Source organism: Falco cherrug, chromosome 19 (genome assembly GCF_023634085.1).
Source record: "Falco cherrug isolate bFalChe1 chromosome 19, bFalChe1.pri, whole genome shotgun sequence".
Lineage (NCBI taxonomy): Eukaryota > Metazoa > Chordata > Aves > Falconiformes > Falconidae > Falco > Falco cherrug.
The window spans coordinates 2,262,207-2,283,279 of NC_073715.1; the positions used below are offsets into that span (position 1 = coordinate 2,262,207).

Sequence of the window (21,073 nt, forward strand, 5' to 3'; positions counted from 1 at the left end):
ACCCAGCCCATATAGTCCTGGGAGTGCGGGGGGGGTAGGGAGGCAGTGTGACCCCCCGGGAACTGTGCCCACCCCCCATATCCCCCCCCAAGGCAGAGGCAGCACCTTCAGTCTAATCCTTTATTTGCTTCCTCCAACAGCAACCCCCCCCGGCGGGGGGGGGGGGGGGGGGGGGGCAGTGGGCCAGGGCTGTGCCCACCTGCGCTATAAGGCCACTTGTGGGTGTTGGTTGGGGGGGAGGGGGCATCCCCCCCACCTGGTGTGTCAAGGGGGGCAGCACCATTCCCCCTGTGCAATGGAGAAACTGAGGCACGAGGCAGCCCCCCCCCCCCCCCCCCGTGGTGCATGGGGGGCTGGGGGCAGCTTGGCACTGACATATGGTGCAGAGGGGACCCCTGGGGGGCTGCGAGGGGGTCTCCTCCCCCATATGTGTGTAGGGGGGTCCCCTACCCCGTGGGGGATGGGGGGGGCCCTTACCCCATGGGGGGATGGGGGTATCCTTTACCCCATGGGGAGGGGGTCCCCTACCCACATGTTGGGGGGCATTCCTTTACCCCATGGGGGATGGGGGTGTCCTTTACCCCATGTAGAGGGGGTCCCTACCCCATGGGGGATGGGTAGGTCCTTTACCCCATTCATGAGGGGTTCCCTACTCCATGGGGGGGGGGAGGGGGGGCTGGGTCCCCTACCCCATGGGGGGTGGGTAGGTCCTTTAGCCCATAGTGGGGGTCCCCTACCCCATGGGGGGTGGGTAGGTCCTTTACCCCATGGGGGGGGTCCCTACCCCCTGTGCGGCTCTCAGATCTTGATGAAGAGGATGGCGGTGACGAGGGCGAAGCCGGCCAGCAGCAGGATGACCTTGGGGACACGATGCTGGGGGACCCCCAACTCCTGGGGCAAAATCTCCAGGAAGGTGACGTAGAGGAAGGTCCCGGCCGCCAGCCCCTCCAGCACCCCCCGGCACAAGCGCTGCCGCGGCCCCGCGCCCGCCGCCACCCGCCACCCCCCAGCCCCACACCCAAGGGCGTCATGGTGGCGAAGAGCAGCAGGCAGCCCAGCACGGCGGGTGGGCGCAGGCGGGCGCGCAGCAGCCGCAGCACCAGGCTGAATGCCACCGCGCACTTGTGCAGCAGCAGGGCCAGGCAGACGCGCAGCACGGCCCCCCCCGCCTCCTGCAGCCCCACCGCCAGCCCCTCCAGCACCGCGTGCAGCGCCAGCGCCAACACCAGCAAACCGGCCCGGATGGCACCGCGGGCCCCCACCGGGGCGGGGGGCGCCGGGGAAGGGGCTTGGATGGAGGCGGAGGGCAGCAGAGCTCGGGTCTCATCCGGCGGGGGTCCTGGCTCCCGCTGCGCCAGCGCCACCTGCTCCAGCACCAGCACCAGGAAGAAGCCCATGGCCAGGATGAACTCGGGCAAGGGGAACTGCAGCTGCAGGGGGGGGGGAGAGGGGGCTCAGGGCCTGCCTGCGCCTGTGCCCTGCCTGTGCCCTGCCTGCGCCCTCCCTGCACCTGCCTGTGCCTGGCCCTTCCTGCGCCCGGCACTGCCTGCGCCCTGCCTGCACCTGGCACTGCCTGCACCCTGCCTGTGCCTGGCCCTGCCTGTGCCCTGCCTGCACCTGGCCCTGCCTGTGCCTGCACCCAACCCTGCCTGTGCCCTGCCTGTACCCTGCCTGTGCTGGGCCCTGCCTGTGCCTGCACCCAACCCTGCCTGTGCCTGCGCCCTGCCTGTACCCTGCCTGCGCTGGGCCCTGCCTGTGCCTGCACCCAACCCTGCCTGTGCCTGCACCCCGCCTGCACCCTGCCTGCGCTGTGCCCTGCCTGCGCCCGGCCCTGCCTGCGCCCGGCCCTGCCTGCGCCCGGCCCTGCCTGCGCCCGCCCGGCGGTGGCTGCCGGGAAGCCCCGGGCAGAGGGAGGATCTTTCCATGAGTCACGGCAGGACACGAGGCCCCTCCGGCTCCGCTGGCCCCTCCCGGCTGCTTCGCTGACCGCGGCCCCCCTGTCCCTGTCCCTGTCCTGCCCTAGTGTCCCACCCACACCCACCCCCGTCTTGCCCCCCCCCTGCCCCGCCATACCCCTCCCTTCCATCCCATCCCCGCGCTACCCCTCCTCACTGTGCCATCCCCATTGTCCCCTCCCCACTGTCCCCCCAACCATCCTCTCCCCCCCCCCCCCCCCCCCGGCCATCCCCTCCCCACTGATACACCGCCAGGCCACCCCCTCCCCACTGTCGTCACCGTCGTGTCCCCCCCCCCAGCCATCCCCTCGCCACTGTCCCCCCTTGGATGTCCCCTCCCTACTGACACCCCCCCCCCCGGCCACTCCCCCCCCCCACCGTCCCAGCACAGCTGACCCCCCACCCCAGCCAGAACTGCTGACCCCAACCCCGGGGCCAGGGACAGCAGGTCACCCCGTGGCAGAGCCGGGGTCCCCCTGGGCAGGGTCCCCGGGGGAGGCAGGAGCCGGGGGGGTCCCGGGGGGGGCTCACCGTGATGCGCAGCCCCTCCAGCGCCGCGCTGATGCTGGCCAGGTAGTCGGGCAGGAGGTCGAGCAGGCAGGTGGCCAGGAAGACGCCGCCGGCGAAGCAGCTCACCAGGCTGAGCACCGGGCTGCGGGAGTCTGCGGGGCAGGGGGGCTGAGACCCCCGCCGAGACCCCCACAACAGCCCAGCACCCACCCGGCTCTGCCCACAGTGACAGCCCTGTCCCCAGCTGGTCCCAGACCCCCAGGACCACTCTAGACTCCCCAAAACCTTGAAAGCCCTGGACCTTCTGCTGGGACCCCAAGATCCCGGAGACCCCCAGGCCCCCTGGGCCCCCTCTGGACCCTCTGAACCTCTGGGACCCCCCTGGACCCTCCCAGACTCCTCAGGACACTCTGGACATCGTCTGCCCCCCCAGGACCCCCCCAAAACGCCAGGACCCCCCATACATCCCCAACCCCCCCAAAAAACCTGAGATGTCCAGACACCCCCAGGCCCCTCGGTACCCCCAGCCCCTCTAAACCCCTGGGATCCCCCTGAGACCCCCCAGCCCCCTACAACCCCAAGACCCCTGGCCCTCCAGGTCCCCCCAGTCCCCCCTGGGAACCCCCTGAACCCCCCCAGCCCCCTACACCCCTGACACCCCCAGTCCCCCCAGCCCCCTACACTCCGGCCACCCCCGGCCCCCCAGGACCCCCCAGCCCCCTACACACCCCTGCCACCCCCGGCCCCCCAGCCCCCCCAACACTCCTAACACCCTGGGTCCCCCAGGCCCCCCCGGACCCCCTGCACCTCTGACACCCCAGGCCCCCCGGGACCCCCCCAGCCCCCTGAACCTTTCACACCCCCTGCCCCCCCCCAGTCCCCCGGGACCCCCCAGACCCCTACACCCTTGACACCCCAGCCCCACCGGGACCCCCCCAGTCCCCCCGGGACCCCCCAGACCCCTACACCCTTGACACCCCAGCCCCCCCGGGACCCCCCAGCCCCCCGCCCCCCTGACACCCCAGGCCCCCCCGCCCCCCGTACCGGCGGCGCCCGGGGGCTGGCGGAAGCAGCAGAGCGGGCCGAGCCCGCAGGCCAGCGGCAGCAGCAGCAGCAGCAGCAGCGAACCCAGCTTCGCCTCCAGCCCGGGCGGGGGGCGCGGGGCCGTGCCGGGGCTCCAGGCCAGCTGCGCCCCCCCGCCGGGCCCGGGCCCCGCCGCCATCCCGCCGCGCTCCGCCTCAGCGCCCACCGCGGGCACGATCCGGCCCGCCGCCTCCGCGCTCCGCTCCGCCGGGGGGGCCGGGGCTGCGGGGGGCGGGACGGGGGGGGGCGGTCAGGGCCGGCCCCCGGCCCGGTGAGTCACACCCCGCTGCCCCCGGCCCGCGCCCCCCCGCGCCGCGCCCCCCGCTCCGCTGCCCCGGCAGGCTGGGAGGGGCAGCCCTGGGGCCGGGATCAGGGGCAGGGACCGGGAGCGGGATCAGGGACCCGGGACCGGGAGCGGGGACCGGGATCAGAGACCCGGGACCGGGATCAAGGGCAGGGACCGGGATCGGGGATCTGGGACCGGGATCAAGGGCAGGGACCGGGAGTGGGATCAGGGACCCGGGACCGGGAGCGAGATCAGAGACCCGGGACCGGGATCAAGGGCAGGGATCCGGATCGGGGACCGGGATCGGGGACCCCGGACCGGGATCAAGGGCAGGGACTGGGACCAGGATCGGGGACCAGGACTGGGATCGAGGACCCGGAACCAGGATCAGGAAGAGGGGATAAAGGACTGGGATTGGGGAACCCGAAACCAGGGATCATATACCGGGACTGGACCGAGATCGGGATGAAGGACCGGGAGCGGGGATCAAGTACCGGGACTGGACCGAGATCGGGATGAAGGACCGGGAGCGGGGATCAAGTACCGGGACTGGGGACCCAGCACCGGGAATTCGGGGCCGGGATCAAGGATCGGGGCCGGGGACCGAGGCCCGGGATCGGGGGCCGGTCCAAGGTCCCGGTGTCGCGGCCCCCCGGCCCCCCCGCACTCACCGATCTCTACATCGTATCCGCGCGGCCACGGCGCTCCAGGGGGCGGAGCCGCCACCGCGCTCGTAGCCAATAGAGACGCGGAACACCTTGCCAGGGGTGCTGAGTGACAGGCACGGCAGCCAATAGGAAGCGAGCGGGCTGGGCGCGGCGCGGCTGCCCCGGGGCCGGTCGGTGGGTTCTCCCCCCCCCCCCCCCGTTACCGGCGGGCGGGACCGCACCGGCCCGGCTCTGCAGCCACCGGCCGCTGCCGCCAACCGGCCCCCGGGCCCGGGGTCCCGGTTCCGCCGCGGAGCCGCTCCCCGCCGGGGCCTCCGGGACTCGGTACCGGGGCAGCCCCAGCCCGGCTGCCCCCGGTAGCCCCCCCGGCCCCCCGCTGTGCCCTGGTAGAGGCGGCGGGGGGCGAGGAGCCCGGCCCTACCGGGGTGAGGCTCCGGGGCGGGCCTTGGCGGGGCCGGCCCAGGATACCGGAGATCCTGGTGCGCGGCCCAGGGCCGGCTGCGCCACCGGGAACCGGGGCACCCCGAGGAGAGCGAGCCTGGCGGGCGGGGCGGGGGGCGCCCGGATCTGGTGGGAGCAGCACCCGCGGCACCCGATCCAGGAGGGGCCCCGGCAGCCCCCGCTCCCACCCGCTGATGGAGCCGGAGGCACCGGAGCCGCCAGGCAGCCTCGGCCCGGGCCCCAGCTTCCCCGAGCCCCCCTTCCCCAGCTCGGTCCCGTCTCCCGGCGGCACGGAGTCGGCCTTCGAGGGCTGGCTGCTCCCCGAGGATGGCGTGAGTTGGTGTCGAGGGGGAAGCACGGCAGAGAGGAGCCCCCTGAGGGGCGCCAGAGCCCAGGGGGTCCCCGTCTCCCCGGCGTGCCCCCTGCCAGCATCTCTCCGGCCACAGGGGAGTGAAGCCGAGGAGCTGCTGCAACTGATGGTGAACCCTGACGACATCTGCGGCCTGGGTGGCCACCTCGCCTCCTCAGGTAGCCACGGCTCCCAGGATGCTGGCCCGGAGCCCCCCCAGCCTGAGGAGCCCCCCACCGCCGCTCTCTGCGAGGTGGTCTGCGACCTCAGCACCCCCCTGCACGGCCGTGTTGTCTCCATCCAGCTGGGTCAGTGGGGTTTGGCCCCCGGCAGGGCTCAGCCCAGAGGGCCGCATCCTGCCGGCACGGCAGCGGGCAGGGAGCAGAGCGGCTCCCGGGGTCCAGGTGGGCAGGAGCAGGCAGGAGCAGGCAGAGCATTGCTGCCTCTCCCCCTTGCAGACAACTGGCTGTGCCCCCCGCTGCTCCCCAGCTCCTGCGGCATCAACGAGCTGCCTGCTGTACCCCTGCCCAGCCCCACAGTGAGTCCCCAGAGCCCCCCCCGTGCCCCCCTGCTGCCCAGCACCCCCCACCCGTCCCCACGCACACCCCATCTCTCGGCAGCTGTGCCTGACGGAGGAGGAGAAGCGGCTGCTGGCACAAGAGGGGGTGACGCTGCCCAGCACCCTGCCCCTCACTGAGGTACAGTGGGGGGGGGTGGGGGCTGGGGGGGTGGTGTGGGGCGGGGCTGACCCCTCTGCCTCCCCAGGCTGAGGAACGGATCCTAAAGAAAGTGAGAAGAAAGATCCGGAATAAGCGGTCGGCCCAGGACAGCCGGCGGAGGAAAAAGGAGTACCTGGACGGGCTGGAGAGCAGGTGGGTGGCAGCAGCACCAGGAGCCGCTATGTCCCCTGTGTCCTGGCACGTCCCCTCACCCATCCCTGTCTCTGCCCGGGCAGGGCAGCCGCATGCTCAGCACAGAACCAGGAGCTGCGGAAAAAAGTCCAGGAGCTGGAGAAGCGCAATGGGTGAGCGCGGCACAGGGGCCACCGGGATGGGCACGGCACCGGGGTAAGTGTGGGAGAGGGGGCACTGGGCAAGGCGCCCCCCAACCCCTTGTCCCACAGGTCCCTGCTGCGGCAGCTGCAGGCGCTGATCAAGCAGACGTCCAACAAAGCCGCCCAGACTGGCACCTGTGTCCTGGTACGGCACATGCCCCGCAGTCCCCCTGTGCACACCAGCACCCCCCAGCACCGCTCGGTGGCACACAGCTCCTGTCCCCCCCCACAGATCCTGTTGCTCTCTCTCGGACTCATCCTCTTCCCCAGCTACAGCCCCTTCCGCCGCGGCACAGGGGCCATGCAAGGCAGCAACAGGCCCACTGGAGGTAACGGGGAGGCTGCTGGGGTGTGCCCCCCCCCGCCCCAGCACTGCCCACCCTGGCATTCCCTGTTCCTGCAGTGATTTCCAGGAACATCCTGACCCAGGGCGAGCTGCTGGGACTGCCTGGAGAAGCCCCATTCCCTGCGCCAGGGTCGCTGTGGGTGGAAAAGCCAGGACCTGCGGTGGAGGATGGAGCTGAGGGGGGGCAGGGGGATGGGAGGCACGCCCCCGGCAGGGAACCGGGCACCAATTCAAGCCAGGTACCCCCAGGGGATGCAGGGACTCTGGCGAGGGCAGCAAAACAGGGACACGGTGACGAGATGTGACAGACAGCAGAGAGCCGTCCATCCTCTGGGGCCCTGGGAGCTGCCCCCGGATGGGGAACACCCAGCCCAGCCCAGGCAGGGGGTGCTGGATGTGCCCCCCCCTCACAACCCTGGCAGCTCTGTGCACTGGTGAATAAAACCATGCCTGGTTTGCACCACACCGCGTGTTGGAGGGTCAGCACTGAGCTCGTGTTGCTGCCTGTGGGACAGGGACCCCCTCCGGGCTCCAACGGGGGAGCGGAGCCGGTGGCACAGCCCTGCGTCACTCCTGTCCCCCCAGGGACAAACGCCAACATTGCTCCGGTGACAACGATCAGGATTTATTACACACCACACCCCCCGGGGGCCACCCCCCGGGCAGGCAGGGCACCCCTCAGCCAGTCCCACGGGATGCCCCAGCAGTGTCCAAGGCAGCAGAGGGCAGCTCCAGGCAGGACTCCACATTCACAGAGTGGGGCAGGGCCAGCCCCAGGGCACCCGTTTCTCCTTCCAGCCTTCTGGGGGCTGCGGGCAAGCAGAGTCCTCCGCTCCAGGGCAGCCGGGCTCTGCTAAATGGACTCGATCTGCTTGCGGACCTTCTCCAGGGCCTTCCTGTCCAGCACGCGCTGGCGACACACCACCAGCACCGCGAAGACGGTGGCAACGCACATCATGGTACCCACGAACCTCCAGAAAACATGCGCCTCCATCACTGCGGAGCGACAGCTGCACCCACAGGGAGAGTTACGAACAAACACCACAGGGAAGAGCCTCAGCCCCAAATCCCATCCAATCTCCCCGTGACCTCCCAGGGGCTCGCAGCTGCCCCATTCCCCTGCTCAGAGCATGCACCCACCTCTTATACTCATCTCTCTTGGATGTGGCACAGTTGATCTTCTCAATGAAGCCCGTGGGGCTGCACTGCGATATTGTTTTCTGCAACCGAAAGGGGCCCATCAGTGGCTGTGTCAAGGCAGTACCGGCCCCCCCGACCCCCCAGCCCCAGCCCACCAGGTGAGGAGGTGAGCACAGCGCCTCCGCTGCCAGTACTCACCATCTGGAAGCTGGAGCAGCGGGTGCACTCCTGTGCCACCACAAAGTCCTCCACACGCCAGCACAGCGTGGCCACCACCGGGCTCACTGCGGAGAGAGCATGGCTGCTGAGCACCAGCCTGGCCTGAGGCCCTGGCCCTGCCCCGTGGCGCCCCGAGCCCCGCAACACCGCAGGCCCCCGGCCCCGGAGCGCCCCACATCCCCGGCCCTGCAGCACTGGCCCCGCACTCACCCGAGCGCTTCTCGTCGCCCACCGCCATCGCCGCCGCCGGCCTGCGGAGAGAGCAGAGACGCCGTGAGGGCCGCGCTCCGGGCCTGCCCGCGCCGCGTTCCCCCCCGCCCCGAGCCCCCGGCCGCCCGCTCACCGCAGCCCGCAAACCAGGGCGCCCAACACGGCGTAAAGGGCGCAGCAGCGCGGCCCGGCGCGGGCCTGAGGCCCCATCGGCGCGGCGGAACTACCGCACCGAGCCCCGACTCTCTGGCGGCGCCGCCATCTTGACGCGCGGGGGCCGATGGGAGGAGCGCGGACCGACGGGAAGGGCGGGGTCAGTGGAAGGCGTGGCCTACGGCGGAGGCGGGGCTTGAGTCACGGAGCGTTGAGGAAAGGGGCGCGGCTTGTGCAATGGGCGCCACTTTCAGCGAATGGGCGTGGCTTGGGAGCAAGGGGGCGTGGCTCCAGCCGGCACTCTCCCCGGGGCTAGCCCCACCGCCCCCAGGCCCGTTCCCCCCCCGGGCCCGTTCCCACCCGCCCCCCTCCGCGTCCCCAACAGAGACACCAGAGACGGGGCAAGGCACAAGCTGGGCTTTATGGCACAAGGTGTGGACCGGGGGCGGTCAGCCCCCAGCCCTGCTCCGACCAGGAGCCCCCCGGACACCTTCCCCCCGGTCCCGGAGAGGCGCCCGCGCTGCCCCGGGGCAGGCGGGGGGAGCGGTGGCGGTGGGGGGGGAGACAGGCGCCCCTACACGAGGGAGCATTTACCCCCGGCCTTCCTCGGGGGGCCGGCTTCCAGCAGGGGCCTGCTGCTGCTGGGGGCCTGGAAGAGGGAGGGGAGGAGGTCAGGGTGGGGGCCAGAGCAGGGGGGATCCCTCGCCCAGCCCCCCCTGTCCTAGTCCCACTCACCGCTTTCCGGGAGGATTTCTGCAAGATGTCCCGCGCCAGCGTGCTGAAGGCCTAGGGAGAGGGGATGCTCAGAGGCGTCAGTGCTCGGAGAACCCCCTTGGGGATGGGGGACCTCCTCTGCCCCTCCTTTGGGGGGCATGCGGCCCCCCCTTTGCATCTGGAGCCCCTTCTCACCTCCTCCACGTTCACGCTGGACTTGGCACTGGTCTCGAAGAAGCGGATCCCGTGCTCCTTCGCCAGCTGCCGGACAAGGGGACCCCCGTTTGACCAGGGTGCTGGGGGCGGCCCCCCCCTCAGCCCCACAGTGCCCCCCCTACCTTCTCAGCCTCATCCCGCTGCACTTTGCGCTTGCCCTCCATGTCACACTTGTTGCCAATGAGGAGACGCTCGACCCCGGCAGAGGCGTTCTGCAGGCAGGAGAGGACGGGCAGGACCCCAGCCCCCCAACTCCCCCTGCCCCGTGCCCCCAGCCCCCGTGCACACCCACCTCCTTGATGCTTTTCATCCAGTTTTGAATATTCTCGAAGGATTTCTCGTCAGTGATATCATACACCAGGATGATGCCCTGCCAGGATGGCACAGTGAGTGGGGCAGGGACCCTCTGCCTGGGTTTCTGGCGGGGGGGGGGGGGGGTTCCTCATCCCTAGGCAGGCATGGTCCCCCCCAGAGCTGCCCCAGCCCTTCGGGGGGCTGCTGGCACCCCCTGCACCGTACCACAGCTCCACGGTAATAGGCTGTTGTGATGGTTTTGAAACGCTCTTGTCCCGCTGTGTCCCTGTGGGAGAGGTAGGGGAGGGGGTGAGGTGGCCTGGGGGGGCTTGGGGAGGGACCCCAATTCCCGTCCCCCCCTCCACTTACCAGACCTGCAGCTTGATCTTCTTCCCATCGATGTCCACCGTCCGGATTTTGAAGTCAATCCCTGGGAAGGAAGGAGAGAGACAGGGACCGGTGATGCACCAGCACCGGGAGGGGATGCCATAAACACCTCCACTCCCAGTCCCAGTCTCCAGTTTCCTAGTAACCATCTGGCATCTGGGAATGGGGGTGGGGGGTGGGGGGTGTGTGGGGGGGCAAAGTCCAGGCCTGGCACCGGCTGCAGTGGGTGGGAGAGGGTGAGCTGCATCCCCAATCCCACTGTCCGTGGCATCCCTGCAGGATGGCATCACCCCATGCAGCTGCCCACGCTGCTGCCCATGCCGTGGCAGGAGAAGAGACCACCGGCCCCCCCCCATCAATTAAACCAGTGCCAAAGGCTGGCAGATGTGTCCCCCCCCGACCAAATCCCGCATCTCTGCAACCCCCCCAGGCTCAGCCCTGTTTCAGAGGCTCAAGCGGGCGAGGAGGAAGAGGAGGAGGAAGGGCCAGAGCAGGCGCTGGAGTTTATGGCATGGGCCGTGGCGGGGCGGCTGCTCCAGGCTCAGGAAACGGCTTTACCAGCGCGGTGGGAGCGCGGAGGCGGCCGGGGCGGTGGGCACCGGGGTCACGGCTCGCTGGCGGTGCAGGGCAGGATCAGCGTCGAGCCGCGGCCGGCAGCAGCGTGCCACGCCGGCTTCCCTGCGGATGCAGCCCCTGGAAATGGCTTCGGCCTGCCGTTCGCTGGTTGGCGTGAGGCACGGAGCTGCCGGTGGCATTCCCAGTGCCATTCCCAGCGCCATTCCCAGTGCCATTCCCAGTGGCGGTGCTGGGGTCCAGGGAAGGATGAGCGGGACAGCAGCTGCCCCCCACCCTTGTCCAGCCACCCGGGGTGTGTGGAGGGGAGCTGGGGGGAAGGGGGGAGGCATGGCTCCCAGAGCTGGAGGTCCTGCAGGGTCCAGGGGGGGATCCCAGTGGATCCCTGGTGAGTCCTGGGTGAAGGTCCCTGGTGAGTCCCGGGGGGATCCTGGTGAGTCCCGAGGCTGGGGTCCCAGTGGGCTCCCGGGGAGGGGCTCCCCAGTGGGTGCTGAGGGGGTTCCCCGATGAGTCTTGGGTGGGGGTCCCAGGTGGTCCCCGTGGGGATCCCCGGTGGATCCCAGATAGGGAACCCCAGTGAGTCTTGGGGGTGTCCCGGTGACTGAGTCCCGGGGTGGGGGGTCTTGCTGGCTCCTGAGGGGGGTCCCAGTGAGTCCTGCGGCCAGAAGTTCCCAGTGAGTCCTGGACCGGGGTCCCGGGGGTCCCAGGGCTGGGGGTCCCGGTGAGTCCCTGACGGGGCTCCCGTACAGGATCCCCACTGGGTCCCAGACTGGGGGTCCCGGTGAATGAGTCGAGGGGGGAGACCCCGGTAAGTCGGGGGGTGGTCCCGGGTGGGGTCCTCGGTGCGTCCTGGGGCTGGGGGTCCCGGTGAGTCCCTGACGGGGCTCCCGGACAGGATCCCCGGTGGGTCCCGGGGGGATCTCGGTGAGCGAGCCCGGGGGGGGTCTCGGGGGGGGTCCCGGGGGTACCGCTCACTCACCGATGGTGGAGATGTAGGTGCTGGTGAAGTTGTCCTCGGCGAAGCGGATGATGAGGCAGGTCTTGCCCACGCCGCTGTCCCCGATCAGCAGCAGCTTGAAGAGGTGGTCGTAGGCCTTGGCCATGGCCCCCGCCCGCCGCCGGGCCGCTCGCCCCCGCCGCCGCCCCCGGGACCCGGCCCGGCCCCGGCCCCCGCCCACCCCCCCGAGGCGGGGACTCGCCCCGAGCCCGGCCCCGCCGCCATGACGTTACCGTGACGCCACCGGGGGAGCAACCGCCGTCACGGCTCCCGCGGCCTCCTCCCTCCCACAGGCGCCTCTCCCGAGCTGGCGGCGGGAGAGCCGACCTTTCCAACATGGCCGCCCCCAGCGCTCTTCCAATATGGCCGCCCCCAGCGCTCTTCCAACATGGCCGCCCCCAGCGGCCGCGCCTCACTTCCGCCCGTGCGGGGAAACCCCTCAGCGGATATAGCGGCTCCTGCTTCCGGCCTGCCCCCTTTTCGGTCGCGGCTGCCTCCACGCCAACATGCCTGTGAGCGCGGCCCCAGGCCTGGCCCCCGCCCGCCGCCCCCACGCCGGGCCGGGCCGGGGCCACGCACAGCGGCACGGGAGGGGGAGGCTGAGGGGGGGGGGCCAGGCCCGGTTGTGGGCCCGGCGGTGCCGCGGGGGTGGGCCGTGCCCGCCGCCATCTCCCCGGCGGGGGCCCCAAGATGGCGGCGGGCGGGGGCCGGGCGCTAACCGGGCTTGTCCCCGCAGCTGGCCAAGGACTTGCTGCACCCTTCCCCTGAGGAGGAGAAGAGGAAGCACAAGAAGAAGCGGCTGGTGCAGAGCCCCAACTCCTACTTCATGGACGTCAAGTGCCCGGGTAGGGCGGTGGGACGGGACGGGGGGCGGCGGGGAGGGCCCGGCGGCTGGGGGGGCAGCGGGCCCCGGGGCCCCTCGGCCCCCCCTGCGAGCTCCCTCCTCGCTTGCAGGTTGCTACAAGATCACTACCGTCTTCAGCCACGCTCAGACCGTCGTTTTGTGCGTGGGCTGCTCCACCGTGCTGTGCCAGCCCACCGGGGGCAAGGCGAGGCTGACAGAAGGTGGGGAGCAGAGCGGGGAGGGGGCGGCTTATCGCCCGGGGCGGTGGGGGGGGGGGGGGGGGGGGGGGGGCTGGGGGAGCTGCCGTTCTTCTGGGCTGGAAGATTTTTAAAAGCTACTGACAGGCGCTTCCAGAATGGGGGTGGTGCTTTTATCTTAAAACAAGGAGAAATGTGCTGAAGTGGGGCTGGTGAGACGAGACCCCCGGGGTGGGGGCTGGGGGTGGGTGGGGGTTGAGGGGGCTGCAGCCTTTCTGACCCCTCTCCCTGGCTTTTCTTCCCTCAGGCTGCTCTTTCAGGCGAAAGCAGCATTAAGCACGGGGAGCGCGGATGGAGGTGACTTGCACAGAGCGCACGGCGCGCGAGGGCAGGGGCTGCCGCCGCAGAGCTGCGTCTCCAGGCCCGGCCCGAGCGGGTCTCCACGGAAAGGCCAGCTGCAAATGTGATTTTCATACTGTCCCCGTAGCCCTACCCATCTCGCCGCCAATAAATTTTGGATAAAATACATACAAATCCATTGCTTTCAGTGCTCTGGTTCTTCCCTGCAAGAGAAGGGTGGATTGACAGTAGTTCTGAAGCTTTTTTTCTTCTTTTTTTTTTTTATATCTCCCCCTGGCAGTTAAGTGCTGGGAGATGACACTGGAGACAAACAAAATGCTTGCTTTTATTCAGGTCAGAAAAAACAAAACCACCTCTGAGCGTGCAGCGTAGGATCTCGCCGCTGTCATGGCGTGTTCTCCACGCGTAGGGACCAAATCCTCTACGATCCAGAGCCCCGTCCCAGTCTGGTTTCACAGTGGGAACCTGCAGGAGGGTGGAAATATCCCACAAGGAAGGAGATCCAGGGAGGCTGCTCTGAATGGCCGAGTATTCCCAGAGAGCTGCCTTCAAGTAGCGCTACTAGAGTCACACCCAGGTTTCCTTCTTTGTCCCCTCAGCCCAAGGGGTGACCGCTCGAGAGAAGCGATCGCTGTCAGATTCACTTGTTTAAAATTTTCCAGAGCTCAGGAATGCGAAAAACAGACGTATTACATGGCCTTAAAACTCACAAAGGGAAAAAAAAAAAACGTTTCTGTTGTCCATACATGTTAATTACGGAGCCATAATCCTCCTCTTTCGCTTACTGGGGAACGTAACGGCTGAAACAGCCACGAATCTGCCCTTAACACCCAGTTCTGGGGGGAGAGGGGCCGTAAAGACCCCCCAGTGCCACCCCTGCCCTGGGCTGGGACACCTCCCGCTACAGCGGGTGCTCAGAGCCCCGTCCCGCTTGAACTGGAGTGTCCCCAGGGACGGGGCACCCACCGGGACGGAGCACCCACCGCCTCTCCGGGCAGCCCCTGCCGGGGTCCCACCACCCTCGGCGCAACAAATTCCTTCTTCGCCCCCAGCCTGAATCTCCCCTTTTCAGTTCAAACCGTCCCCCTCGTCCCCCACGCCGGGATAAGGTCCCCCCGGAGCCCCCTCCCCTCCGGGCTGAGCCCCCCACCCCAGCCTGGCCGCACAGCAGAGGGGCTCCAGCCCTCGCCTGGGTCCCTGCCCACCCCCAGGACCCCCCAGCTGGACACTGGGACAGAGGGACAGCACTGGGTGGCTGGGGCAGCTGGCGGCAGGTGGATGGTGAGGAGGAGGAGGGACAGGTGGGTGGTCTGCTGGGACCCCCAAACACCCCCTGGGGACCCCTACATGTCCCTGGGACCCCCAAACATCCTTCAGGGATCCCTACATGCCCCTGGGACCCCCAAACATCCCCCAGAGAACTCGGCATCTCCCTGAGACCCCCAAACACACACACCCCAGGGACCCCAGCAGCCCCCCTGGGACCCCCAAACACACCCCAGAGAATTAAAAAGCCCCCTCGGACCCTCAAACATGTCCCCCCGGGACCCCAACAGCTCCCTGGGACCCCCAAACACCCCCCCAGGGATGCCCATGTCTCCCTGAGACCCCCAAACACCTCCCCAGGGACCTCAATGGCACCCTGGGACCCCCAAACACCATCCAGGGACCCCAACAGCCCCCTGGGACCCCCAAACACCTGCCACCCATGGTGGAGTAGCAGAAAGAGTGCAAAAAGTGTGGGGGGGGAAGAAGCAGAGAGGCTGCAAAAATGGGGGTTAGAGGGGGGTGAAAAGGGGGGGTAAAACTGGTGTGTGTGTGAAAAGAGGGGTGCAGCCCCCCCCCCCGTTTCCCCACTTGCAATCTTGTGGGACGCAGGGGACAGGAGGACACCCCAGGGCACACTGGAGGACACCCAGACACCCTCTGGGGGGGCAGGGGGACACTCTGGGGGGGGCATGGGGACACCATGGGGTATGTGGGGACACTGTCGGGTATGTGGGGACAGGGGGACACCACTGGGGGGGGGCACGGGGACACCCTGAGTGGGATATGGGGACACCATAGGGCATGTAGGGACATGGGGACACATGGGGGGGGGGACATGGGGACACCATGGGGTATGTGGGGACATGGGGACACATGGGGGGGGACATGGGGACACCGTGGGGTATGTGGGGACATGGGGACACATGGGGGGGGACACATGGGGACACCGTGGGGTATGTGGGGACATGGGGACACATGGGGGGGGGACATGGGGACACCGTGGGGTATGTGGGGACATGGGGACACATGGGGGGGGGGACATGGGGACACCGTGGGGTATGTGGGGACATGGGGACACATGGGGGGGGACACATGGGGACACCGTGGGGTATGTGGGGACATGGGGACACATGGGGGGGGACACATGGGGACACCGTGGGGTATGTGGGGACATGGGGACACCATGGGGGGGGGCAAGGGGACACCGTGGGATCATGGCAGTGTGGGGGCCACAGGTGACAGTGACACTGTGGGGACATGAGAATGTAGGAGTCCAGGGGGGGACACACAGGGACACCCCGGGGGACACGGGGGAGATGTGTCCCCCCCCCGGACAGCAGGTCCCTGCGAAGAGCGGGGCACACCCCAAAGCACAAACACGGGTGTCACCGCTGGCACCGGCGCACCCCGACACTGGGGACACACCCGGGGCTGTGGCTGGGAACAAGGGGGGGGTGTCACCCACTCATGGGGGGACACTGAGACACGGGGGGGGGGGGCACCCACTCATGCAGGGACACCGAGGCATGGGGGGGGCGACCCCGAGACACAGGGGGGGACAACCCCACTCACTGGGGGGATGCTGACACGTGGCGGGGGGCCACCCACTTATGAGGACACCAAGGCGGGGGGGGGTCTGTGTCCCCCCCACACACACACCAGGGACCCCGAGGCACCGGGAGGTGACAGCACAGCTCCTTTATTGCCCCCCCTCGCGCCAGGGGGGGGGTTACTCGTCGTGGCCAGGGGGTGGGGGGGCCACGGCCGCCCCCAGGGTCACCTGGGCCAGGTAGGTGGCATCGAAGCAGCGACGCCGCTCGGGGCCCCCCTGCGAGCAGCAGCGCTGGGGGTCGCGCCAGACGTCCCGTGGGGTGGCACAGAGGGTCTCGATGCCCTGGGACAGCTGGGGACAACCCCGAGGGGGGGGTCAGGGTGGCTGGGGGGGGGGGGGGCCCAAAGCTCCTGGTCCCCCCCATGGCCCCCCCCCAGCACTCAGCTGCTGACCGGCGCAGACCCAAGCGGGGGGTTAGGGTGGCTGGGGGTGTCCCCCAAAGCCCCTGAGCCCCTGCCCCCCGCCATGCCCCCCCCCATGCCCCCCCCCCATCACTCACCTGCTGCTCTGCGCAGGCACGTTGCTCCTGGGGGGGCAGGGGGCAGCACGCGGCCGTCAGGGCCCCCAGCAGCTCCGGGACCGGCCGCCTGCAGGACATGGGGGTCACCACGGGGGGGGCACAGGCGTCTGGGTCCCCTCCAAGGGGGGGTCATAATCACGGGGGCAGGGGGGGTCACAGTGGTGGGGGACAGCCAGATGCTGAGGAAGTGTGTGGGGGGGGTGTGTCATAGGGGTGGAGGGACCCAGATGTTGGGGAAATGGGGGGGGGGTCACAGTGGTGGGGGGACACAGATGCTGGGTCCCCTGTGAAATGGGGGGGGGGGGGTGTCACAGGGTGGGGGGCACTCAGATGCTTGTGCATGTCCCCTCTGTAATGGGGGAGTCCCAGGGGACGGGGAGGGGTCCCAGGGGCAGGGGGGTCCCAGGGACAGGGGGGTCCCAGGGGCAGGGGGGTGCTGAGATGGGGCAAGGGGCACGCAGGGGGCGGGGGGGGAGGGGCACATCCAGACTCCAGGGTCCCTCCCACCCCCCGGTACCGCCCGCGGCCGCTGGGGGGCGCCCCCGCCCCGCGGGTCCGTCCCGGTGGGGGGCGCTGGGGGGTCCCGGGGTGGTCCCGGGGGGGGTCCCACCTCTTGCTGAGCAGGCGGGTGGGCGCGCAGAGGGTGCGGAGCAGCGCGGGGCCGGGCCGGGCCAGGCTGACGTTGTGCAGCTCCCGGTCGTAGGCAGGGTGGGGGGCGGCGGCGGCGAAGCAGCGGGTCCGGGCGCGCCCCGCCCCGCGCTGGCAGCACCGGTGCTGCCCCGTCTTCACCGCCGCCTCCTCCCGGCAGAACCGCTCCAGCCCCTTCTGCCACTGTGTGTGGGGGGGGGGGGGCATCAGCCGGGGCACCCCCCTCTGACACCTGGGCCACCTCCCCAGACACCTGGGCCACCGCCCTGGACTCCTGGGCCACCACCCCAAGCTCCTGGCCCCCCATGGACACCTTCCCCAGACTCCTGGGCCACCTCCCTTGACCAGTGGGTCCCCCCTTGAACCTCTGGGCCACCTCCCCGCACCCCTGGGTCCCCCCATGACCACCTCTCTGGACCCCTGGGTCCCCCCGCGCCATCCCCCTGGACCCCAGGGTCCCCCCCTGGGCCACCTCCCTGGACCCCTGGGTGCCCCCTGGGCCACCTCCCCGGCCCCCCTCACCCCGTGGGTGCTCCCACCCCCCAGCCCCCGGCACTCACGGCGCTGTGGGCGCAGGCCAGGCTCCCGTTGCGGCAGCACCGGCCGTAGTCGTGCTCCAGCCGCAGGCGCATGCGGACGCGGGGGCCGGAGCGGCCGGAGGGGCCGGGGCGCAGCCCCCGCAACCCGCAGAGGTTGCCCATGTTGGTGGCCGTGGGCTCGCCGGGTGGGAAGGGCGGCTCGGTGATGGCGTCCCACGTGGCAGCGGTGGCCTCGGCGATGGCGGTGGCCTCGGCGGCGTTGTCGGAGCGTTGGGCGAAGCAGCGGCGGCGTGCGGCACCGTGCCGGCGGCAGCAGTGGAACTGCCGCGTCTTCACCCCGAACTCCTCGGTGCAGAACGCGTCCAGCACCTCCGTCCACTGCGGGACAGTGGGGTCAGACCCTCCCCCACCTGCAGGTCACCCCTGTCCCTCACAGGGCACTCAGGTGAGTGAGGTGGCCCAAGGGTCCAGGGAGGTGGCCCAGAGGTATGGGGAGGTGGCCCAGGGGTCCGGGGAGGTGGCCCAGGGGGGACTCAGTAGTCTGGGGAGGTGGCCCAGAGGTTCCAGGGGGACCCAGGGGTCTGGGGAGGTGGCTCAGGGGGCACCCAGGGGTCCAGGGAGGTGGCCCAGGGGGCACCCAGGGGTGGGGGAGGTGGCCCATGGGGGACCCAGAGAGGACCCAGGGGTTCAGGAAGGTGGCTCAGGTGTCCAGGGAGGCGGCCCAGGGGGGACTCAGTGGTCTGGGGAGGTGGCCAAGAGGTTCCAGGGGGACCCAGGGGTCTGGGAGGTGGCCCAGGGGTGCGGGGAGGTGGCCCAGGTGGGCCCTAGGGGTCCGGGCCAGTGGCCCCGGTGTCGCGGACTCACGGCGCGGCGGGCGCAGGGCAGGGGGTCGCTGCGGTGGCAGCAGGTGGCCAGGCGGGGCCGGAGGGCGTCGAGCGCGGCAGCCTGGCGGTGCAGGTGGGCGAAGGCGGTGGGGGGCAGCTGGGGGGGCGGGGCAGGCGGCGGGGGGTGGCGGCAGTGGCGGGTGACGGCGGCGGCCACGGGCCAGGCGGGGGGGAAGCCGGTCAGGACGCTGGCCCAGGGTGGGGGGAGGTGCGGGGGGGCTGTGGCGCCCACCCCCCCCGCCGGGAGGTCAGGGAGCAGCAGGGGGTCCTGCTCCTGCAGCACTGAGAGAGGGGGGGGTGTGGGGACGTGGGGGAGACACGGGGGGGGTGTCCCCCACCGCCCTGTCACCACGGGACACTTGTCCCTGTACTGGCCACCCCATCCGGCCTCTCTGCCCCCCCCATGCAGTGTGTCCCCCCCCCATTTCTCACTGTCCCCCATCTCACCCCCACCCTGTACCCCCTCCCCCCGATGTCCACGCCCCCTTGTCCCCACCCTTAGCTGTCCCCAAGCCTGGGTGTGCCCCCCACCCCGTTTCCCCCCACCCCTGTTATCCCCAGCAGTCCTTGTCCCCATGTCCCCCCCATTCATGCACCCCCCCACCCCGAGGTGTGTCCCCCATGTCCCCCCATCCCGAGGTGCCCCCCCACCCCGAGGTGTGTCCCCCATGTCCCCCCACCCCGAGGTGTCCCCCCCATGTCCCCCCACCCCGAGGTGCCCCCCCCCTCACCCTGCTCCATGTCGAGGTACCGCGGGACCAGGCTCTCCTGTTCCACCTGCTGGGGTGGCTCCGCGGCCACCACTGTCACTGGTGGGGGGCACAGGGGGTCAGTGGGGGGACCCTCACCCATCCCCCTGCCCGGAGGGGGGAGGGAGGGGCAAGCGGGGGGATCCCTGTCCTGTGGGGGCAGAGCCCCATAATGGGGAGGGGACCCAGGTGTTTGGGGAGGGGACCCAGGTGTCCCAGGAGGGGACCCAGGTGTTTGGGGAGGGGACCCAGGTGTCCCCCTGGGGACCCAGATGTTTGGGGAGGGGACACAGGTGTCCCCCTGGGGACCCAGACATCCGGGGAGGGGACCCAGGCATGTGGGTGGGGACCCGGGTGTCCTGGGTGGGGACCCAGATATCCGGGGAGGGGACCTGGACACGCAGGTGGGGACCCGGGTGTCCCAGTGGGGACCCAGGTGACCCGGGAGGGCACCCAAGTACCCCAGGAGGGGACAGAGGTGATACAAGAGAGGACCCAGGTGCCCCAGTGGGGACGTGGGTGTCCCAGGAGGGGACCCAGGTGTCTTGGGGTACCCAGGTGACCCAAGAGGGGACCCAGGTGCCCAGGGAGGGGACACGGGTGTCCCAATGGGGACTGGGGTGTCCCAGGAGGGAACCCAAGTGTCTTGGGGGGGGACACCCAGGTGCCCAGGGAGGGGACACGGGTGACCCAGGAGGGGACCCAGGTGTCTGGGGAGGACCCAGGTGCCCAAGGAGGGGACACGGGTGTCCCAATGGGGACCTGGGTGTCCCAGGAGGGGACCCGAGTGTCTGGGAGGGGACAGAGGTGACCCAGGAAGGGGACCCAGGTGTCTGGGGGGGGACGGGACACCCAGGTTCCCAAGGAGGGGACACGGGTGTCCTGGGAGGGGACAAAGGTGACCCAGGAGGGTCCCAGGTGCCCAGGGAGGGGACACGGGTGTCCCAATGGGGACCTGGGTGTTCCAGGAGGGGACCCAAGTGCCTGGGGGGGGACACCCAGGCGCCCAGGGAGGGGACAGAGGTGTCCTGGGAGAGGACAGAGGTGACCCAGGAGGGACCCAAGTGTCTGGAAGGGACCCAGGTGGCCCAATGGGGACCTGGGTGTCTGGGGGGGAAAGAAGTGACCCGGGGGGGGGGACAGAGGTGACTCAGGGAGGGGACCCGGGTGTCTGGGGGGGGGGGGATGACACGACACCCAGGTTCCCAAGGAGGGGACCCGAGTGTCTGGGGGGGGACAGGGGTGACCCAGGAGGGACCCAGGTGCCCAGGGAGGGGACCCAGGTATCTGGGGGGGTGGGGGTGGGGTGTGACCCGGGTGCCACAGGAGGGGTCCCGGGTGTCCCGGGACTCACCGGCCGCAGCGAGGAGGAGGAGGAGGAGGAGGCCGAAGGCCGCCATGGCGCTGGGTGCTGGGTGCCGGGTGCCGGGCTGCCGCCGCCGCCGCCGCCTTATGAAGCGCCGCGTCCCACGGGTGAGTCACGGCCTGACGTCGCGGGGGGGCCGGGGGGGGGGACACCCCGGCGGAGGGGGGGGGGGACACCCCGGGGGGCTGCTTCACCTCCCGCACCCCCAAACAGCGCCGTGCCCCTCCCCCACCCCCTATCGCCCCCAGCCTGGCCGGGGGGGGCTCAGGGACACCACCGTGGTCACGCCCCGCCCCAGCGCCCCCCTGCCCCCCCCCCCGTGCCCCCCCCCTCCCCCCCCGGGACCCCTGCGTCACTGCAGGGGGAAGCCGGAGTTTTGCGGTTTTTGCCCCGTTTTGGGGCCAGCCCTGCCCAGTGAGTCACCCCACGCTCTGGCGGGGGGGGGGCCACGACACGGGGGGGGGGGGGGGGGCCACCCATGATGGACCAC

At 70.4% G+C, this 21,073-nt stretch overlaps 6 protein-coding genes across 11 annotated transcripts; 2 read left to right on the plus strand and 4 right to left on the minus strand.

Moving 5' to 3' along the window:
* Positions 1–652: 652 nt before the first annotated feature.
* SLC39A1 (solute carrier family 39 member 1) lies at positions 653–4,376 on the minus strand. Its single transcript, XM_055696980.1, is given in 5 exon segments — positions 653–996; positions 999–1,430; positions 2,487–2,617; positions 3,510–3,770; positions 4,285–4,376. Coding segments are annotated over 4 exon segments (939 nt in total). The 5' UTR covers positions 3,688–3,770; positions 4,285–4,376; the 3' UTR covers positions 653–798.
* Positions 4,377–5,134: 758 nt separating this feature from the next.
* CREB3L4 (cAMP responsive element binding protein 3 like 4) lies at positions 5,135–7,157 on the plus strand. 5 transcript variants are annotated; one of them, XM_055696971.1, is made up of 9 exons: positions 5,135–5,275; positions 5,390–5,600; positions 5,751–5,830; positions 5,913–5,990; positions 6,058–6,164; positions 6,248–6,316; positions 6,416–6,491; positions 6,579–6,675; positions 6,750–7,157. In XM_055696971.1, the coding sequence occupies exons 1-9, from the start codon at positions 5,138–5,140 to the stop codon at positions 6,995–6,997; spliced, it is 1,104 nt and encodes a 367-aa protein (XP_055552946.1). In that variant the 5' UTR covers positions 5,135–5,137; the 3' UTR covers positions 6,998–7,157. The 5 variants fall into 5 exon arrangements, with proteins under 5 accessions (XP_055552946.1, XP_055552944.1, XP_055552947.1 ...); XM_055696969.1 differs by having other exon boundaries at positions 5,390–5,830; XM_055696972.1 differs by having other exon boundaries at positions 5,390–5,830; positions 6,617–6,675.
* Positions 7,158–7,296: 139 nt separating this feature from the next.
* Positions 7,297–9,047, minus strand: JTB (jumping translocation breakpoint). Its single transcript, XM_055696988.1, has 6 exons — positions 9,009–9,047; positions 8,395–8,592; positions 8,262–8,302; positions 8,031–8,116; positions 7,833–7,912; positions 7,297–7,702 (listed from the first exon to the last, which is right to left on the minus strand). Exons 2-6 carry the CDS (start codon positions 8,469–8,471, stop codon positions 7,546–7,548), a joined length of 441 nt encoding a protein of 146 aa, XP_055552963.1. The 5' UTR covers positions 8,472–8,592; positions 9,009–9,047; the 3' UTR covers positions 7,297–7,545.
* RAB13 (RAB13, member RAS oncogene family) lies at positions 8,452–11,963 on the minus strand. Of its 2 annotated transcripts, XM_055696987.1 has the most exons (10): positions 11,829–11,963; positions 11,578–11,671; positions 10,008–10,068; positions 9,864–9,924; positions 9,637–9,714; positions 9,467–9,556; positions 9,324–9,389; positions 9,150–9,200; positions 9,009–9,063; positions 8,452–8,592 (listed from the first exon to the last, which is right to left on the minus strand). In XM_055696987.1, the coding sequence occupies exons 1-10, from the start codon at positions 11,931–11,933 to the stop codon at positions 8,576–8,578; spliced, it is 678 nt and encodes a 225-aa protein (XP_055552962.1). In that variant the 5' UTR covers positions 11,934–11,963; the 3' UTR covers positions 8,452–8,575. The 2 variants fall into 2 exon arrangements, with proteins under 2 accessions (XP_055552962.1, XP_055552961.1); XM_055696986.1 differs by lacking the exon at positions 8,452–8,592 and having other exon boundaries at positions 8,817–9,063; positions 11,829–11,962.
* A 10-nt stretch (positions 11,964–11,973) lies between these two features.
* RPS27 (ribosomal protein S27) lies at positions 11,974–13,170 on the plus strand. Its single transcript, XM_055696991.1, has 4 exons — positions 11,974–12,107; positions 12,332–12,440; positions 12,550–12,660; positions 12,944–13,170. Exons 1-4 carry the CDS (start codon positions 12,102–12,104, stop codon positions 12,970–12,972), a joined length of 255 nt encoding a protein of 84 aa, XP_055552966.1. The 5' UTR covers positions 11,974–12,101; the 3' UTR covers positions 12,973–13,170.
* A 2,774-nt stretch (positions 13,171–15,944) lies between these two features.
* Positions 15,945–20,676, minus strand: ECM1 (extracellular matrix protein 1). Its single transcript, XM_055696968.1, has 7 exons — positions 20,572–20,676; positions 19,200–19,277; positions 18,449–18,750; positions 17,606–17,962; positions 17,008–17,228; positions 16,377–16,464; positions 15,945–16,168 (listed from the first exon to the last, which is right to left on the minus strand). The coding sequence occupies exons 1-7, from the start codon at positions 20,615–20,617 to the stop codon at positions 15,995–15,997; spliced, it is 1,266 nt and encodes a 421-aa protein (XP_055552943.1). The 5' UTR covers positions 20,618–20,676; the 3' UTR covers positions 15,945–15,994.
* Positions 20,677–21,073: the final 397 nt, after the last annotated feature.

Bases quoted from the DNA above. Each gene is read 5' to 3' on its own strand.
- CREB3L4 (XM_055696969.1), top strand. From the start codon at position 5,138: ATGGAGCCGGAGGCACCGGAGCCGCCAGGCAGCCTCGGCCCGGGCCCC. The intron at 5,831-5,912 runs GTGAGTCCCCAG...ATCTCTCGGCAG, and splicing joins TACCCCTGCCCAGCCCCACA to CTGTGCCTGACGGAGGAGGA. The intron at 6,492-6,578 runs GTACGGCACATG...CCCCCCCCACAG, and splicing joins AGACTGGCACCTGTGTCCTG to ATCCTGTTGCTCTCTCTCGG.
- RAB13 (XM_055696986.1), bottom strand. From the start codon at position 11,933: ATGTTGGAAAGGTCGGCTCTCCCGCCGCCAGCTCGGGAGAGGCGCCTG. The intron at 9,925-10,007 runs GTAAGTGGAGGG...CCTCTCCCACAG, and splicing joins AAGATCAAGCTGCAGGTCTG to GGACACAGCGGGACAAGAGC. The intron at 9,557-9,636 runs GTGGGTGTGCAC...TCCTGCCTGCAG, and splicing joins GGATGAAAAGCATCAAGGAG to AACGCCTCTGCCGGGGTCGA.
- JTB (XM_055696988.1), bottom strand. From the start codon at position 8,471: ATGGGGCCTCAGGCCCGCGCCGGGCCGCGCTGCTGCGCCCTTTACGCC. The intron at 8,303-8,394 runs GTGAGCGGGCGG...CTCTCTCCGCAG, and splicing joins GCCCTGGTTTGCGGGCTGCG to GCCGGCGGCGGCGATGGCGG. The intron at 8,117-8,261 runs GTGAGTGCGGGG...CTCTCTCCGCAG, and splicing joins GGGCGACGAGAAGCGCTCGG to TGAGCCCGGTGGTGGCCACG.
- RPS27 (XM_055696991.1), top strand. The intron at 12,441-12,549 runs GTAGGGCGGTGG...CCTCGCTTGCAG, and splicing joins CATGGACGTCAAGTGCCCGG to GTTGCTACAAGATCACTACC. The intron at 12,661-12,943 runs GTGGGGAGCAGA...TTCTTCCCTCAG, and splicing joins CAAGGCGAGGCTGACAGAAG to GCTGCTCTTTCAGGCGAAAG.
- ECM1 (XM_055696968.1), bottom strand. From the start codon at position 20,617: ATGGCGGCCTTCGGCCTCCTCCTCCTCCTCCTCCTCGCTGCGGCCG. The intron at 19,278-20,571 runs GTGAGTCCCGGG...GCCCCCCACCAG, and splicing joins CCTCCTCCTCGCTGCGGCCG to TGACAGTGGTGGCCGCGGAG. The intron at 16,169-16,376 runs GTGAGTGATGGG...GGTTGTCCCCAG, and splicing joins GTGCCTGCGCAGAGCAGCAG to CTGTCCCAGGGCATCGAGAC.